This window comes from Siniperca chuatsi, linkage group LG7 (genome assembly GCF_020085105.1).
Source record: "Siniperca chuatsi isolate FFG_IHB_CAS linkage group LG7, ASM2008510v1, whole genome shotgun sequence".
NCBI lineage: Eukaryota > Metazoa > Chordata > Actinopteri > Centrarchiformes > Sinipercidae > Siniperca > Siniperca chuatsi.
The window spans coordinates 22,953,248-22,969,462 of record NC_058048.1 but is presented as its reverse complement, the minus strand read 5'-3'; the positions used below and the strand labels follow the sequence as shown (position 1 = coordinate 22,969,462).

Genomic DNA, 16,215 nt, shown 5'->3' with positions numbered 1-16,215 from the left:
AAAAAATATATTTGGAAGATTTTATTGACAAATACTGGAAAATACAATGTGCATAAAAACAGTACAAAATTCAAGTAAGATGAAAAAGTGCAAAAGTAATACATTTAAAATTTTTAAATCTTTCATTAATGCCAATCAATCAAAACTAAAAACCTTAAAAAGAACTGATATTTCAGTACATAAACAGGATCCCTTCACTTCTAATGCTTCTAATGCTCAAAATACACTGAAATCATAAACAATGCTGCAGTTGCAGTAAGCCTTCACAGTAGTTTCTGTACAACGTAAAGCTGAATGTGTAATCCAGAGCACCTTTTGTTTTCACACTGTACTCTTGACGTCAATGACTATGGAGTAACTGACCAGCTGAGTGTATTCCTTACTGTCTTTTTCCATCACTGCTGGCTTCTTCACCTCAGGACAGCCGGGCTCTTGCATCAGGGTTGTCAAGGCCGAGAGAGACTTCTGCTTTTGGATCATAGAGAGAGAGTGCAGCAGCAAGACATGGTAAGGAAACAGAGACTATTAAATTTGGTTTCAGATTTGCAAAATCTGAAAAACAAGATGAACTATCAACTAAAAACCGGATTTATGAACACATTTCTAAAGTAAAATAAACTTGCATGTTAACTGAATGTAGTCTTACCTTATATTGTGTCCTGCTATTTCCTTTGCTGTAAAACAAAACAAAAAAGTTTGTATTAAACGTGAATAACCCTGTTGTTGAGGAACTTCTAGGGCTTAACAACGCCACTAGATGACACTGTGACTTAATCTGACACACACGGCCAACTCAAAATTGCAGGTGTGAATGCATTATGCGACAGGAATTTCAATGGAGATGAGTGATGACCCGAGTCCTCATCATTGATCTCTGATGTCAGAAGCAGCAGCCCACTTTGTACATTATGACCTCAGTGAGGGGGGTTGACGTTAGTCCTAAAATAGCTTTTCTCCCTGGGGAGTCATGTTTTCTTGTGTACGCTGTTGTACGCTCTGTGACTGACCTTCCCAAATTAGCCTGACAGGACCCTCTCACTGGAGCAAGGGATAATGGGGCTGAGGCTCTGTCAACCAATGGCACCTTGACCAAATGTTCTGACCGGAGACGAAGGCCTATTGAAACAGCTTCTGAACCACTGCTGTGCTGCACAGTGCAGCTTTATTCATAGCAAGGCCTGATCTGATCCTGACAAACTTTCTTGAGAGAAGTTAAATTTGGCAGTGAACGTGGAAATGTGCAAACTTCTGCAGGCAGAAACCACAAACAGTTCTAGGATCGTGACAGATATCCCACATCAGTCATAAAAGTCGAGTGACTCACTGATTCTTTCCAACAGCAATAAGACTAAGAGATGGATTTGTAGATTTTTTTTCATTGACAAATGGCAGCTCAAATTTCATTATACTAATAACTTACGAAGATGGGGACTTTTTGAACATTTTACCTCTTACTTTTGCTATGTGGCATTGATGATAATGAGCCAAACTAACAGCAGTCTACTACAGAAAGTGCCAGAAGTAACACTGCTAATAGCCAGAGCAGGAAACTAGAAAATAAATCTGTTGTTGTTGCTGATAGAGGGAACATTGTCTACCTGTCTACACGCAAGTCTGCGGTAGCAGAGGCACCTGTCTGCTTTAGCCACATTGCTTCCTGTTTATGAATCCTGGGGTTTTGGTGAGTTGGGTTAACGATCAGTACATCCTGTTTGTCTCATACTGTACTGCACCAGCGGCGTTGCCCTCATTTGCCCATTAACACATCACCTGCCGAGCTACAACCTGTCACCTGTGGAGGCATTTAACTCACCAGCACAAGCAGAGGATGGTGACGAGGATGAGGATGATGGCCGAGACCGAAGAGATGCAGATCATGGCCACCAGTGCTGAAACACATACATACACACAGTTGTCAAAGCCACAAATACTAGACCTAAGTCTGATAACAAACCTCAGCATGTCATCAGAAGTAAACATGTCAATCTGTTCTGTGAATGTAGATGGAAAATACAACATGGTAAGTTCTCACCAAACAGTTTGTCCTCGCTCATCACCTCCACTTGAATGTTGACTGTGGCTATGTGGTGATAGAAGGACGCCCAGCAGGTGTAGAGGCCTTCATCCCGCTCTGTGAGCTCTGACTGGAAGACCATTGCAACCCCTTCCATTTGGACAAATGAGCCATCACTCCTGAAACAAAGGATTATTTTTTATTTTACGCTTATTGTGAACAAATCACTTGAAAAGACCAAAACCAACAATGTGTTAGTTTCTGACTTCCCTACCCTGTCTGTGGTACTCGACTCCAAGCCCATCTGTTTCTACTAAAGACAAGCTCTGTAATTTTCTAAAACAGCTGGGCACTGTAGTTTTTAGCAAATGTTACTCATATATGTAACAGTAGTAAATGTGCATTAGCTGGGGGCTATTTTTACACATTTGTTGCTCTAGTGAGTATTTACTGCAGCTGGATGTGTGTGTGGGATTGACTAAAAATGACTATGGTACAGAGGAATAAGCTATATCAGACTTTAGCTACACAGACAACACTTTTCATGAGATTTGTTCCCATTAAGAAATTTTTTTAATATCTCCAAATTTATACTCTAATTTCAAAATTATGCTGTATGATATCCATGTCGTGGAAACAATCCACATTACATTTTCAGGCTGATAATTCTTAAGTCTGAGTGTATTAGGTCCTTTAAATGGGGTGAACATTGAGTTTTGTACAGCACACCATGTGTACAGGGGCTTCCTCATGATGATCAGGTGGTAGATATAATAGAGGATATATCACCTTTTACAGTTGAGGTTGTACTCTGGCACGTTGCCTTCGATTCGGAGCAGTACTCTCTGGTTGCGATGATTTTCCTGGAGAGTCAGTCTGTGTACGATGGGTTTACCACCGTAGCGGCTTTGCAGAGGAGTCGTGTGGTTTAGGACTCTCACAGAGGAGATATCTGCAGAAAAGTCAATTGAACCTTGAAGATGAACCCTGTATGTTTGGAGCGCCGAATGTATTTATGTGAATTTCTACATTTGGAATAACTGAGTTGTGTTTCTGTTAAACTCACAGTATCTGGGGATATGAATGGTCTTCTTCTCTGTGGCTCCGTGTTCATAATGATACACACAGGTCAGGTCCTGCCCCTCATGAAGGGCCAGAGGAAACTGATAAGTCAGCCTGGCTTTTAGGACCCGGCCTTCATACTCTGACTGGAGGGATGTTTGGCCTTTAGTATTTTCGGGAAGGACCCAGGCGAGGTTCGTCCCAACACCCTCCCCTCTGCAGTCACACACTGCCAGCCAGAGGGGAGAGTCCTGCTGTCTTACCACAGACACACTCAGCAGATGGGCTTCTGAAAAAGAAAACAAGGGGTGACAGGAAGGGGATGAGCAGCTGTGTGTGTGTGTGTGTGTGTGTGTGTGTGTGTGTGTGTGTGTGTGTGTGTGTGTGTGTGTGTGTGTATGTGTGTGTCACAGGGAGAAATATCTCAAAGAAAGAAATAACGTACTGTGCACAAGAATGTGTATTGTTCTTTTTTCTGGTGCCTCCAGGCTCGGATGCTCCACCATGCAGGTCAAATCCTGACCAGAATACAAAGACGGCAAGAAGTGCACAGAGCTACGGGTCGATACCAAACCATCAGCCTGGACCTCAGTCTCCGACAGAGAACTGATGTCATGGTTTCCAACATGCCAGGTTATAGTTGCTGCAGGGGCAACACTGTCCACAGAGCAGTCCACCTTTGTGTGCTCGTTACCATTTTTCCACTCAGTGCCGGAGCTGATGGTGATGTTAGGGCGAGCTGCGTGGGAAAGAGAAGTTAAACTACAAGAAGTGATGGATTTCTTTTGAGAAAAAGCTCAAATCTATGTCCGCCTATATGGCCAAATATGTCCGCTACTCAGACAAAATTAACCATTGCTCGATTTGTTGAACATACCGCAAAGAGGGAGTGTTATGCTTCTGTTCTCTGGCTCCTCAAACGCAGGGTGATTTATCACACACTCTGCAGTGAGCTCCCAAGGCGAGCAGGCAGGGAGGAGTAAAACTCCCCTGACAGAGTGGCTTCCATTATGAGAAGTGAAATTGAACCAAGAAACTCCAGACACACCCTCTGGTAGAAGCCAGGACATGTTGGCTGCAGGAACAGCATCAGCTGCTGAGCACTCAATCACCCTGTGTCCATCTTCAGTCTGCAAATCAACTCTTATAGTGGGAGGAACTGAGAGGAAGGGCGCAGAGAGAAGGTTCCACATCAATATTTCATAGTCACACAATGCAGAAAATTCAAAATGTGTTCATGAAAGTCTTTTAAGAAACATATGAAAAGAGTTTTACCTACCAGGCTGTATAACTTGAGGTTTAACTGTGACATTAAACTGCAGCTTTGCTTGAAGATGGTGATAGGAGAAGAAACATTCGTACAGGCCAACATGCTCATGCCCCACAGGACCCTGAACTGTGAGGCTGCTGCCAACCAGCTCCATTCCCTCAGGCAAGGGCCCATCATCTCTAGAACGGAAACACAAGCAAATATACAAAGAGGAATTCATGGTTCAGTTTACCAATATTAAAATATTACAGTTAGATCTTGATTAAATGATTATTTCAATCAGGGAACATGTCTAAATCTGGTTCCTGTCATATGTTACTTGTGGTTTGGTGCCACCGAACTTGTTACCACATCCTCCATAGGATATGTAGGTTGTTTCAGTCTAGATATATTTTCCCCCATATAATTCTTAATTTTTTTTCTTGAGCAAAAGAAAAAAAAGACACTTGTAACAAAACAAAAAGAAAAAATACAATTACAGACGTCAGACGTTGCCAGATATTACATCAGGCTCAATTCTACAGTCAACCATGTACGAAGTGACAAAAATAATTACTCTAAGGATATAATCAATTAAAGAAAAGTTGATCATTGATAGTGAAATATGTGCATGACAGCACACTGAAATCAAGACATGAGACAAGACTTTCTGTCTTAAAGGACTGCTCCAGAGATTTAGTGACACACTTCCAAAAAGTTATTGGACTCACAAAAGACAGATTAAAAAATAATGGTCCAAATTGAAGCAGCTGAGGCCAACATATCCTGACATTAGTCCCTAGCAAGGAATACACGATACACTTCCCTTAATGCAGCTCAATAGCATTTTTTTCGGAACCTTCTCCTGCCTGGTAAAAGCCCATGTCTTTCAAACTCCGCACAAGCTTTCTGTTAAAAATTATAAGTCTAAAAAAAAAAAATGACAATGGCATTTTTCATACTTAAGAAAGCTTCTTTAGAGCAACAGAAGAGTTTTCACAAGTTGAGTAGTGCTCTCCATGACGATTAAACTGAACCTTATGGAGTACTTCTTTAACATCAAATATGTCTTACTTTTTGCAGGTAACATTGTAATGTGGCAGATTCCCAGTGACCCGCAGGCTGATGACGATGTCACTCTGTCCTTCCTGCAGCTCTAAAGATTCAGAGTCTTGGAAGTCATCACTGTTGCTTCCAAGCTCTGAGTACAACTGAACTCCTGACAAATCTGCAGAATAGAAAGCACATCTCTGTTGATGCTCATGAGATAGAAGTTACAGAAAACAGAAGTTTTCGCATATGAAACACTGATAATACTCACAAAAAGACGGCAGTGTTATGACTCGTGACACTTTGTGTGTAAATTTGGGGTGGTCAAACACACAGGTGACATTGCGCCCCTCATACACGATTGCAGGAAGGAGGACTGAGCTTGTTTGGATGTCTGAGTCTGTGTTGTTCTCTCTCTGCAGCTCTTCATCGGTGTTCAAAACCAAGGAGATGTCAGTGTCAGGTCTCCCTCCAGAGGAAATGCAAGAGACCACCCAGAACTCACTTCCTCCTTGTTGTATCATCTCTGCTTTAATGGTCACATTTGGCCTCGCTGCAGAGCAGGAAGAAAGGCGAGAAGAGTTATTTTTTCACAAGGTCTGATGTTTTTTCCAGCAAATTAAAAAGTCAGATTGCAAGTTGAGGCTAAGGGTGTTTTTGTTAAATAGGAAGCTGTGGCCGGATGAGCTGAATGTTAGCTAAACATAGGCCGTAAGGGGCTTCTGCTTGGGTTTTGGAGAGTGCTGACTTAAGCTTATCACCTGTCCCATCTGTTGGCCGGGCTGCAGCTGAGAGCAGATGTCTGGCCCAGCTGCTGTCCAACCAAAGCTGAGAGAAGTGCAGGCTTTAATACAGGGAATCAGCAGAGATCAGAGTCTATTATAAAATACATAAAGTTGTGGTGTCATACAATAGCCAGCCATCCCTAATGAGTAAGACAAGTGAACATAATAACACCTCATAATAGCTCGGGTGTTGGGGATGGGTATGTACGATTAAAGTGAGTTAAAGCACTTTGCCTTTAAAAATTCCATCTATTAACACCTACGGTTATGTGTGAATTTAACCACTGCACTTAGATAATTACCTAAGCTGGAATACTTCAGCGGAGTGTGAAAGTATATCGGGCAAATGAGCTGGCTGGCCTGGCTCGTGCTAATAGGATTGTTACCATACAGTCTGCCGTATGAACATTCACTGTATCCCTGCAGGGATCTGGACACTCTGCACTGCATAAAGTATGGATGCAAAGGCCATTTCAAAAATATGGCCATACAAATGAAGAAGTAAACTAATTAATTAACCACAGAAAAAAGCTTAACTGGTATGAACTGCTTCAAATGCAAGGCAGCAAATAAGTAGCCCGTGACCACTAGGGGGCATTTCAAGAACAATTTGAAACTCACAGTAGCAGAGGAAAACCAGAGTTTGTAGTGTTGGTAAAGTGTTGCTTTAAAGTTTTACATGAGTCGTGTTTGTCTGCAAGATGCATTTACAAGTGTAAATTCATTGAAGTGTCATCTTGGCATGAATTAAGCTACATAAAAAACATAAATTTATATAAATAGTAGCTAATTTTAAATCTGCATTATCTGATACTGTTGGCCACTTGGGGGCAGCAGAAAGGAGTTGTGAACACAACATTGACATATTGAAGTTGACATGAGTGAACTTGTTAGCAAACAGTTGCTTATTTACACATTAAGCAACATTACACACAAAGCAACATACGCATTCTTTTGGATTTGTGTTTCTGGCCACCTGATGAATGTAATTTCAATATTCACTCAATATTCACTTTTAGCTCTTAGTCTTTGGTCTCTACCGACTCCTGAGGGAAATATCTGGCTCTTTAACTGCTAAATGCTCCACTATGTTCACCAGGTAGTTGCTAACTTTGTCTGTCTGCTGTTTGGTGCTCAGCAATAGTGTACAGTGGGTTTTTTGTGCTTTTTTGTTGAAAACACCTGCCTCCTGCGGCTTAAAACAACACTATGAGAGCAGTAAGAGTGAACCAAAACAGAAATGTGTGGGCCTGAAACAAAAAACCAAAACAATGAGCTCAAAAGACGCTAAAAGGCTCAGTAGAGCTGAGAGAAACTGCAGATACAGGTCATAATTCTCTATGGACTCATCACTACAACCTTTTGTAATATACATGTGGTCATATAAAAATATTGATTACAGCAGCTTTAATGTTGGAACAAAATGTTGTGACTAAATAAAGTGCATGTGCTCATGATTAATACTTTATGGTGTGCAAGAACTTTGTTGAAGTTAAAAGTTGTAATATTTGAAAATGTTTTTTCACCACTCAACAGAAATGCAGCCACCAAATTACATGCTGCACTGTGGTATGATATTGTTATTAGTTACTGGGTTGTTGCTGCATTTTGGTGTTCCATATGGTCGACACCAGTGAAAAAGCTCATTACTACATGAATGCTTTGCACTGTGCAATGTGATTTATGATCCGTCACTGTGTATGTGGAGCAGAGTGAGAAGGAATGGCCAGCGTGAAAAATCAGCAGGAGAGTTATTGTGTTGTGAGCTGCAAAGTCATGATGCACGATTACAAAACTCTGACTGGTGATGCAATGCAATATGTCACCACCTGGCAACACAGATGTACAAACACTATGGAAAGCCATGTGCGCAAGTAACGTCTTTTAGATTTGTTGTTTAGACTACATTAGAAAAATTGACCGCAACCAAAATAGCCACGTTAAGGCGTCACTTGTGATTGTTGTGTTAACACGTAGAAATATTGCGTTAATACTACAAAATTCTACGGGTAACACATATTTTATGTAGTCTAAACAAGACATGTGCAAATGGCTTTCCATAAAACACAGCAATACAGACATGCTCAGCTATTAGTGTGAGCTTACTGTACGTTTCCACCCTCACTGTGGTGAGTTTGTGGGTTGGGAGGGTCGGGTGTTGCACCACACAGGTCACGCTGTCCTCGTCCTGCAGGTGGGTGGGGAAGCGGAGGATGCTGCTCAGGGTGGAGGTGCCGTTTGAGTAAACAGTATCACTCACGTCCACAGTAAAAGGGTAATCTGAGGGAGGAAGGCCATCGACCAACCATCTGATCTGAGGCATAGGCCTGCCACCGACAGCAGAGCATGACACCGACTGGTAGTGAAGGCCGTTTATGGTCTCTGCATTCACCATGACCTGGATATCAGGCCGAGCTGTGAATGAATGAACAAGTAAACATGTCCTTAAATGGCGTAGGCATGTTTTGAGTCAAAGATGCATCACCTCTACACATTCAATTAAAATCCAACCGGTGGTGCAACAGTTATGACCTTTTAGATTTATAAATCTTTATCTTAAATTGTGGCAACTTCATCAGGCTGATTTCTTCACATAGTGGTGAATGAATAAAAGAATAACATACATTATTGGCTTGGCTTACCTACAACAGTGAGGAATATGCTGCCAGAATATTGTTCTTCCTCTGATTCAAACTCACAGATGTATTCTCCCTCTACATCCACACTGGACACATTCATCTTAACTGTGAGGTTGGTGACAGAGATCGGGGCTGAGAACTCATAGCGGCCAAACGAGTGGCCATTAGAAAATCCTGCTTTTAGCTTGGATTTAACATTAGAGTTTTTAGTCTGATATTTCCACCTAGCACTCCGGATCTCACTCTCGCCCAGATATCTACACCTCAGATACACGTCTTCTCCCAGGACCGCTGTGATGTTCTGTGTGATCTCAAGAATCAGCTCTCCATCCGGACCTGAGACAAAGAACAATGCAACGTTCTTCAACAACGAGAGGTCATAAGTTTACCTGAACAGCCCTAAAATTGCAAACACTAGTAAAGCAGAAATGTCTTGAGGGGATAAAACGTGATTGTTCCTCTACCTGAGAGGATGGACAGCAGGATGATAGATGTCCACGGTTGTGCCTATTAAAGGGGTTTCTGCACATCTTGTCTTTCACTAGTTAAGTGAAACTGTGATGGATGAGGCAGATTAACCAGGTCAGTGGTTATAAGGTTCTTAGTCATTTTATCATAATTAGAATGTGCCAATGACTGATCAATATAAACAAGACTAAGACTCTACAGCCATGCTAGCAGTGCTTTGAGCTAAGTGCTAATGTCAGCATGCTAACATGCACACAATGACAATGCTAACATGCTGACGTTTAGCAGGTAAAGTTTACCATGTTCACTATCTCAGTTTAGCATATTTGCATGCTAACATTAGCTAATTAGCACTAGTACAGCTGAGGCTGATGGGAATGTCATAAACGTATGGATGATAGTTTTACCCAGTATTAAGGTGGGAGGTGATCCCAGCTGACACTGGGCAATAGGCCTAATTAAATTTAAAAAATGATTATTGTTTTAGTACTAAGAAAAATTAGACCATAATTGAATGTTAAAAAGAAAACCAAAATTAGATATTGAAATATTAGATATTGTGAAATGGCATTTTGAAAATGAAAATGGAAAACAGAAGCTTAAATGCAAACGCTTAGATTGAAATGTATAATAGAACATGAAAACATATATAAGAAGATTTGAAAGAGTGAATAAATTATCTTTCTGTTTTTTTTAATTCTACTCCCTCCCTTTTGCATTTGTCATTTACCATTTGGCATATAAACCAAAGTACTCAAAGTAACCAAAGTAAAAATTTGACCTGATGGTGGCGCTAGATGAAAAGTCAGCTTGATTACCAAATTTCTTCAAATTTCTATTGTGGGAAATGAGAAATTTCACTCAGAACCACAAATGTCAACCTCATGGTGGCGTTAGAGGAAAAGATAGGGGATCACCAAACTTGGAAGGATACATTTTCTGGGGACCATGAATATCTGTACAACATTTTGCAAGGGCGAATTGTGACCTGCTGGTGGTGCTAAATCAACATCATGGTGGTACTAGAGGAAAATACAGGGGATTAAAGATGGAGTAGCCCTCTAATACTCAAAGGGCTGAAGACAGGAAGTATTCTGTGTGCACACAATAACACTTGACAAATGTGGCCTTGTCCCCTCAGTGTATATTTAATAGAGGACTCCATTTTGGTAATGAAATGAAAACAGTCCAAAAGTTACGCCCTGATCCATACCCAGACATCTATGACCTCTTCCCTCCACACATGAGAAATCGGCCATGATTAGGAGGGGTTTCAGTGGAAAGGACGTTTAATAGAAGCTGACAGGTTTTAGCACTTGCAGAATGGACAGTGTGCAGACTCCAGTGCATACCAAGTCCCTTTCATCCTGCTTCCTTTGCTGACTTTATCAAAGTGCACCTAAGGACACAGTTCGCTCTATTTGCCAGTTGAAGCCAAGAACTTCTATTCAGCTTTAGATACATGATGAGTAAAACAATGACAGCTTGTTGCTGCTGCTTCATGGAAAACCATTGAACATACAGCCAGCTGCTGCAGTCTAAACTAAACTGTTTGCATCAAACACTGTTAAAGCTGAAATGCTGTTGGTCTTACTATACATCACAGCAAATGGAAACAATGTGGAGAGCCTCCAAAGCCTTTTAAGAGGAAAGGACACAGAGGGAGGGAAATAAATATGCTGTACGGGTTAAATTATGCCTCGTGGGTTTATAATTCATTTGCCCTTGCAGGTTATTGCCAAAATAAATGTCAGCCAAGCATGGAAAAGGCACACCTTAAGGATACAAACTAAGTAATAACTGAGAAAAAAAATCAGGTATTCATGCACTGCATCATATTTCCTGAGCCCCACTGGCTTCTTTTTCTCACCAAACAGTAGCCATTCACCCATGGCACACAGCAATTCTTCCTTTGCAGACTGGCATGTGGTAAACAAATAAGACTTTGACTTTAAAAAAACAGAGCTTCTTCACACGGTTAAACTTTCATCTCCACCTGGAAGTCCCAGTGACTCTGCAGAAACAAAGACTTCATACTGAACCCAAAACCGTACAGTAGGATCTCAAAATAAGTGAAGCCTGCAGAGGGTTTTCCCCTTACACAAAGAAAAAAACCTTAACAACCCTCATATATTAACTTTTAAAGGCTATAAAGAAACTAATGTAGTTTTAGGTGCCACCACTGATCAATAATAATGAGCTGACTGCCAGAGTGACAATACCAACATGCCATCAGCAATATATTGCAGAAATAGACTACGACTGAAACCTTTTCTACGATGGAACACTCCTGGACGAATGAGGGACTGCACCGTCCTATTGCAGAAATAGTTATTATTTAGTGCATTCCAGATGCATCCAGCATGTGGCTTTATTGCCTGTGTGCATTCATAACTGGACTAATCAGTTAGGAAAACCATCGCAGCACTGTTTAGTGTGAATGGCATAGGTTAAACAAGACCTTAAAGGCCAGTAAAATAAGCCCATAAACAGCTGACAGTCACAGACGGATTGTAACCCTGCAGACTTACCCAGAATTTCCAAGCAGTGAGCAACATTTAGGACAAGACCCAAAATCAACAGCCCTGAGCATCCCATGATGGTGTCATTGAGTGAAATAGAGTTGGATCAACTGACTGTTTGTAAGGCATAAGGGTATTTAAAGTGCGTGTGTGTTCTGTGGTTTATGGTTAGAGCTACACACCCTCCTCTACAGCTGACACTGACGTGTAGGTGCCTTTGTGCATGCATGTTTGCTGTCACTCATACACCCACAGACTGGATGTGTACATGCTCACACACACACAGCTGTGTGTAAAATCACTTCTCCCTTTTGCATTCTGAAACAATAACTGGGCTTCTGTATATCAGAGTTGCTGCAGATTTGCTTGTCTCACAGTTTTCTGTTTTCTGAGTCTGTTTCCTCCAAGTCGGCATGCACTATGTGTCTTTTTGGTTGCTCAGCCACCTCATATAGCAGGGCGCCTTGGGAAGTGGTAAAGCCATGCATCATTCATACCATCCCGTCCCCGCTGGGACACTCAGAGACGGCCTGTCTGCGAGACAGCTTGCTACTGCTCATGCCCTGCAGTTCTGGAAATCACTCACTCATTGTTTTATCACTTAATGCTCCTGTAATTCATTTTAAGGCAGTGTGTGTTTTTTTCAGTCAGACTTGCTGAGCACCCTGCAAAAAGAAACAAATGTGGGTGCGAAAGGTAAAGTTTTACAGGGGGCTCAGCATTGCACAGCATTTTAGGCCAGTCTCTGTGAGGCTCCCATCTTTTGTTTCCTGTTAAAGTTGATCAACTTTAGTGATGAGTCATCGAGACCATAAGAGGATGACTGAATGAAATGACCTGACAAAAAAAAACTAGAAAATTGCTGCCAACACATTTTGAATGCGTGTGGTTTGTAACGGCTTTTCAAATCATCTGGTATGAAACCAGCAGCCGTAGTGAGACATTTTGTAGCCTGTGAAAGTGGTTTTACAACAAAGAAAACAGTTGTGTCATCCTATTTCTCTCTCTACTTCACATTCACACACACACACACTCACAAACACACACACTCACACACAAACAAGCCTAAAATGCTGTTTCATCCACACACCTCCTGTAAAATGCACCTTAAATTCAGGAGTTAGACACTTGAGTCATTTATGTAACATCAGAGGAAGGAGCATAAGCAACATTCAGGGCCTTTTGTCTGCTCAGGATCAAATTCAGATGTTTAATCCCTAAAAGGTACTAATTTCATGCACATTTCACCTTGACGTCCATTTGGAAGCCCTTCAAAGGGTTTTAAGAAATTTGTATCCAAGTGTTAATCAAGCCAAAGTATCATATCTTAGTTTCTTATTAAGTTTCTCTTGAGTTATTTTGTCTTATAAACAGACTGAAAAACAGATGAAGGGAAGCAAATTAGGATATTTTGTATCTGTATGTACAAATCATAGAAATCAGCTTCTGAACCGCACAGATAGATGACAGAGGTTTTATCGGCATGATCCAAGCAAGATTAAAGTTCTTATTACTTCCAGTCTTGTTCTCTGACTTGATTCTGACTGTGGATGATCTTATCTCCGGAAGGTAAAACAGTGTTCAGTCTTTTCCTGAAACGGCATGCAACATTTTATTTTGAGGGCAAACACTTGACACAGAGTGGAGTCTATCTCTTAAAACCTGGTGTAATCACATGAACATGTAGCTGGTGGTAATTTCTCCAGCTAATTAAATTACCTGAAGTGGTTATTCCCTGAAGGCAGGCGGAGGTGGAGTTTGGAGAAGGAGTCTGGAAACCTTCAGTCTTTTCCGGGTGTGCTCTACTGTCTGCAAGCTAATGTATTTTACTGACAATGAATTGTTAACATTTCACAGACAAGGTACTTATAGATTTCACAGATGTACAACTGGCACCCTTTTCACCTTGCTGGCTTTCTCTTTATCACTTTCTCTATGGACACACATGCGGAAATTCTGCTGGAAAAAGCTGGTTGGTGATCAGCCAGTAATAATGTGTAGGCAGTAAAGCACCAGCGAACCTGCCTGTGAAGGGTTGTGTGGTAACTCACTTAACTTTGTAGAACCTTATCATCACTTTCTTCAGAAGAGGAAAATCATTGCATCATCTGCACCATCTCTTCCTGCTGTTATTCATTTACAGCTGAATTATCACCAAACTCTCCACACACACACACACACACACACACACACACACACACACACACACTAAGTCCCTTGAACAGATTCCACACTGAAACAAAACTTGATTGATATGCCGCTATCAATCTGAGTCACATACCAGTATTGGCCTGTGACACTGCTGGCATTCGTGTACAAAGAGAAATTAATAAAAAAACAGCTGCATCAGTACCATTAGCGTGCACCTCTTTCTGGGCTATATATCTAAGTACAATCTAATACCACTCATGTTTTAAAAAGACATGTGTGGTCTGCACCACAGAGAAAGGACAAAGGGTCTGGTTGGAAAGGCCTCTTACTTCAGAGCACATGTTCACTCCCCTGCTCTGGAAAACAAATAGGAATTAAATTAAAAAGAAATGTCTTTCTTAGTGAAGCAGCTTTTGGCTTTCATGCTTCAAAGATGTTGGAACAGCCTGCCCAAGGAGACATCTTTAAACATAAACTCAAAACTTACCTTTTTAGCTTGTTTTTTGTTTAAAAAGTGACATTTTGGGAAATACTCTTATTTGCTTTGTTGCAGAGAGTCAGATGAGAAGATCAATACCACTCATGTGTCTGTTTGGTAAATATGAAGCCAGCAGCTCGTTAGCTTAGTTTAGTAGCTTAGCTTAGCATAAAGACTGGAAACGAGGAAACAGCTAGTTTGGCTTTGTCCAAAGGTAACAAAATCCACCTACCAGCACCTCTAAAGCTCACTAATTAATACGTTACATCTTGTTTGTTTAATGTGTACAAAAAACTGAGTCTAAAAACAACACGTTTTGGACAGAGCCAGGCTAGATGTCTCCCCCCATCTTCCAGTCTTTATGCTAAGCTAAGCTAACCGTCTGCTAATAACTTCATATTTACCGAACAGATGTGAGAGTGGTATCGATCTTCTCATCTAACCATCAGCAGAAGGTGAATACACGTATTTCCCACAATGTCAAACTATTCCTTTAAAACTAACCTTTTGCTTAGAAAGTTTTATGCCGTAGCAGAAGTAGTACTGAGACTCTTATCTTAAGTAAAAGTACCAATACGACAATGTAAAAATACTCAAGCAAGAGTCATGCATTCAAAATTATACTTAAAAGTACAGCAGTATTATGAGCCAAATGTACTTAAAGTATCAAAAATAACCCCTTTCACAGTAATAGTATATTATATTATTGGATTATTACTATTGATGCATTAACATAAAAGCAGTATTTGAATGTTGTTTTTTACTGACAATGCAATGCGTCAGTACCTTTATCTGCAAAGTAACTAGTCAAATGTATTGGAGTAAAAAGTAAAAGTACTTAAGTACAGTAGCCTATTTGAGAAAATGTAACTTTCTCAAATTACTTTCCACCACTGGTTTTATGGATATTGTTTTTTATTTTTTTTTTAACTTTTATGGATCAGTGTTTTTATTTTTTTAATTTCACTTTTATCATCTACTGCCTTATTTGTCATGTTAGTTTGATTGACTGACTGATAATACTTTCTGCAGACAAACAAGTGCTGTGAAGTGCATACCAGTGATGAGGAGGTGCTGACCACAGAAAAGCAGCTGCACACTCGTAACAACGAAAAAATAAACTCCTGTAATGCCAGAATAAGAGCCAACATTTCATCAGAGCCCTCATAAGTCTACTATATTTGAAATATTATATCTATAATGAATATAAGGAAACTCACAATTTCAGTTCATTCACAAAACATCCTGACCTTGTTTTTAAGAACACATAATGGTTACTGATGCATTTTATCAGCTCCTATAAAACATTATACATCCATAATGAATCACAATCATCTCATGAATGTTTAGGACTTGTTGTCTGACAACCTTCAAAAGTCCCATTACTTTTAATGCTTTTCAAATGCATCACTCGACAGTATGGCATTACCCATAGAGAATAATGCCAAACTTGAAATTTCACACACGTTGTGATTCTTGATGAATCATAGTTTTCTATAAGCACTTGGTTGACTCATACTGAAATACTGCTTATTATAATTTCTTACAACTGTCGAAAAACATCATCAACATGACAAGGTCATTAAACACATTCACGCTTGCACTTCTTGTGATGCAATGTAGAATAGGAAGTTTTATCCACCTGCAAGCATGTTGAGTGAGTAAAAATTGAATAAATGCTTATTTAGGATAGAAAGCTTTCAAATGACAGAAAAAAACTCCCGCAGCAGCTTCTTTGTTCTTGTTTCTCTATGAGTCATAACTTCTCTGATCAATCACTTCTTCTTCTTTGATGCC

The 16,215-nt window shown here is 40.4% G+C and overlaps 1 protein-coding gene across 2 annotated transcripts; it reads right to left on the bottom strand.

Moving 5' to 3' along the window:
* Window positions 1–6: 6 nt before the first annotated feature.
* si:ch211-149e23.4 lies at window positions 7–11,923 on the bottom strand. 2 transcript variants are annotated; one of them, XM_044202697.1, is made up of 14 exons: window positions 11,799–11,923; window positions 8,803–9,135; window positions 8,267–8,575; window positions 5,647–5,928; window positions 5,400–5,553; window positions 4,356–4,525; window positions 3,954–4,235; window positions 3,522–3,815; window positions 3,081–3,365; window positions 2,804–2,966; window positions 2,033–2,193; window positions 1,814–1,889; window positions 647–674; window positions 7–468 (listed from the first exon to the last, which is right to left on the bottom strand). In XM_044202697.1, exons 1-14 carry the CDS (start codon window positions 11,863–11,865, stop codon window positions 322–324), a joined length of 2,751 nt encoding a protein of 916 aa, XP_044058632.1. In that variant the 5' UTR covers window positions 11,866–11,923; the 3' UTR covers window positions 7–321. The 2 variants fall into 2 exon arrangements, with proteins under 2 accessions (XP_044058632.1, XP_044058633.1); XM_044202698.1 differs by having other exon boundaries at window positions 7–465.
* Window positions 11,924–16,215: the final 4,292 nt, after the last annotated feature.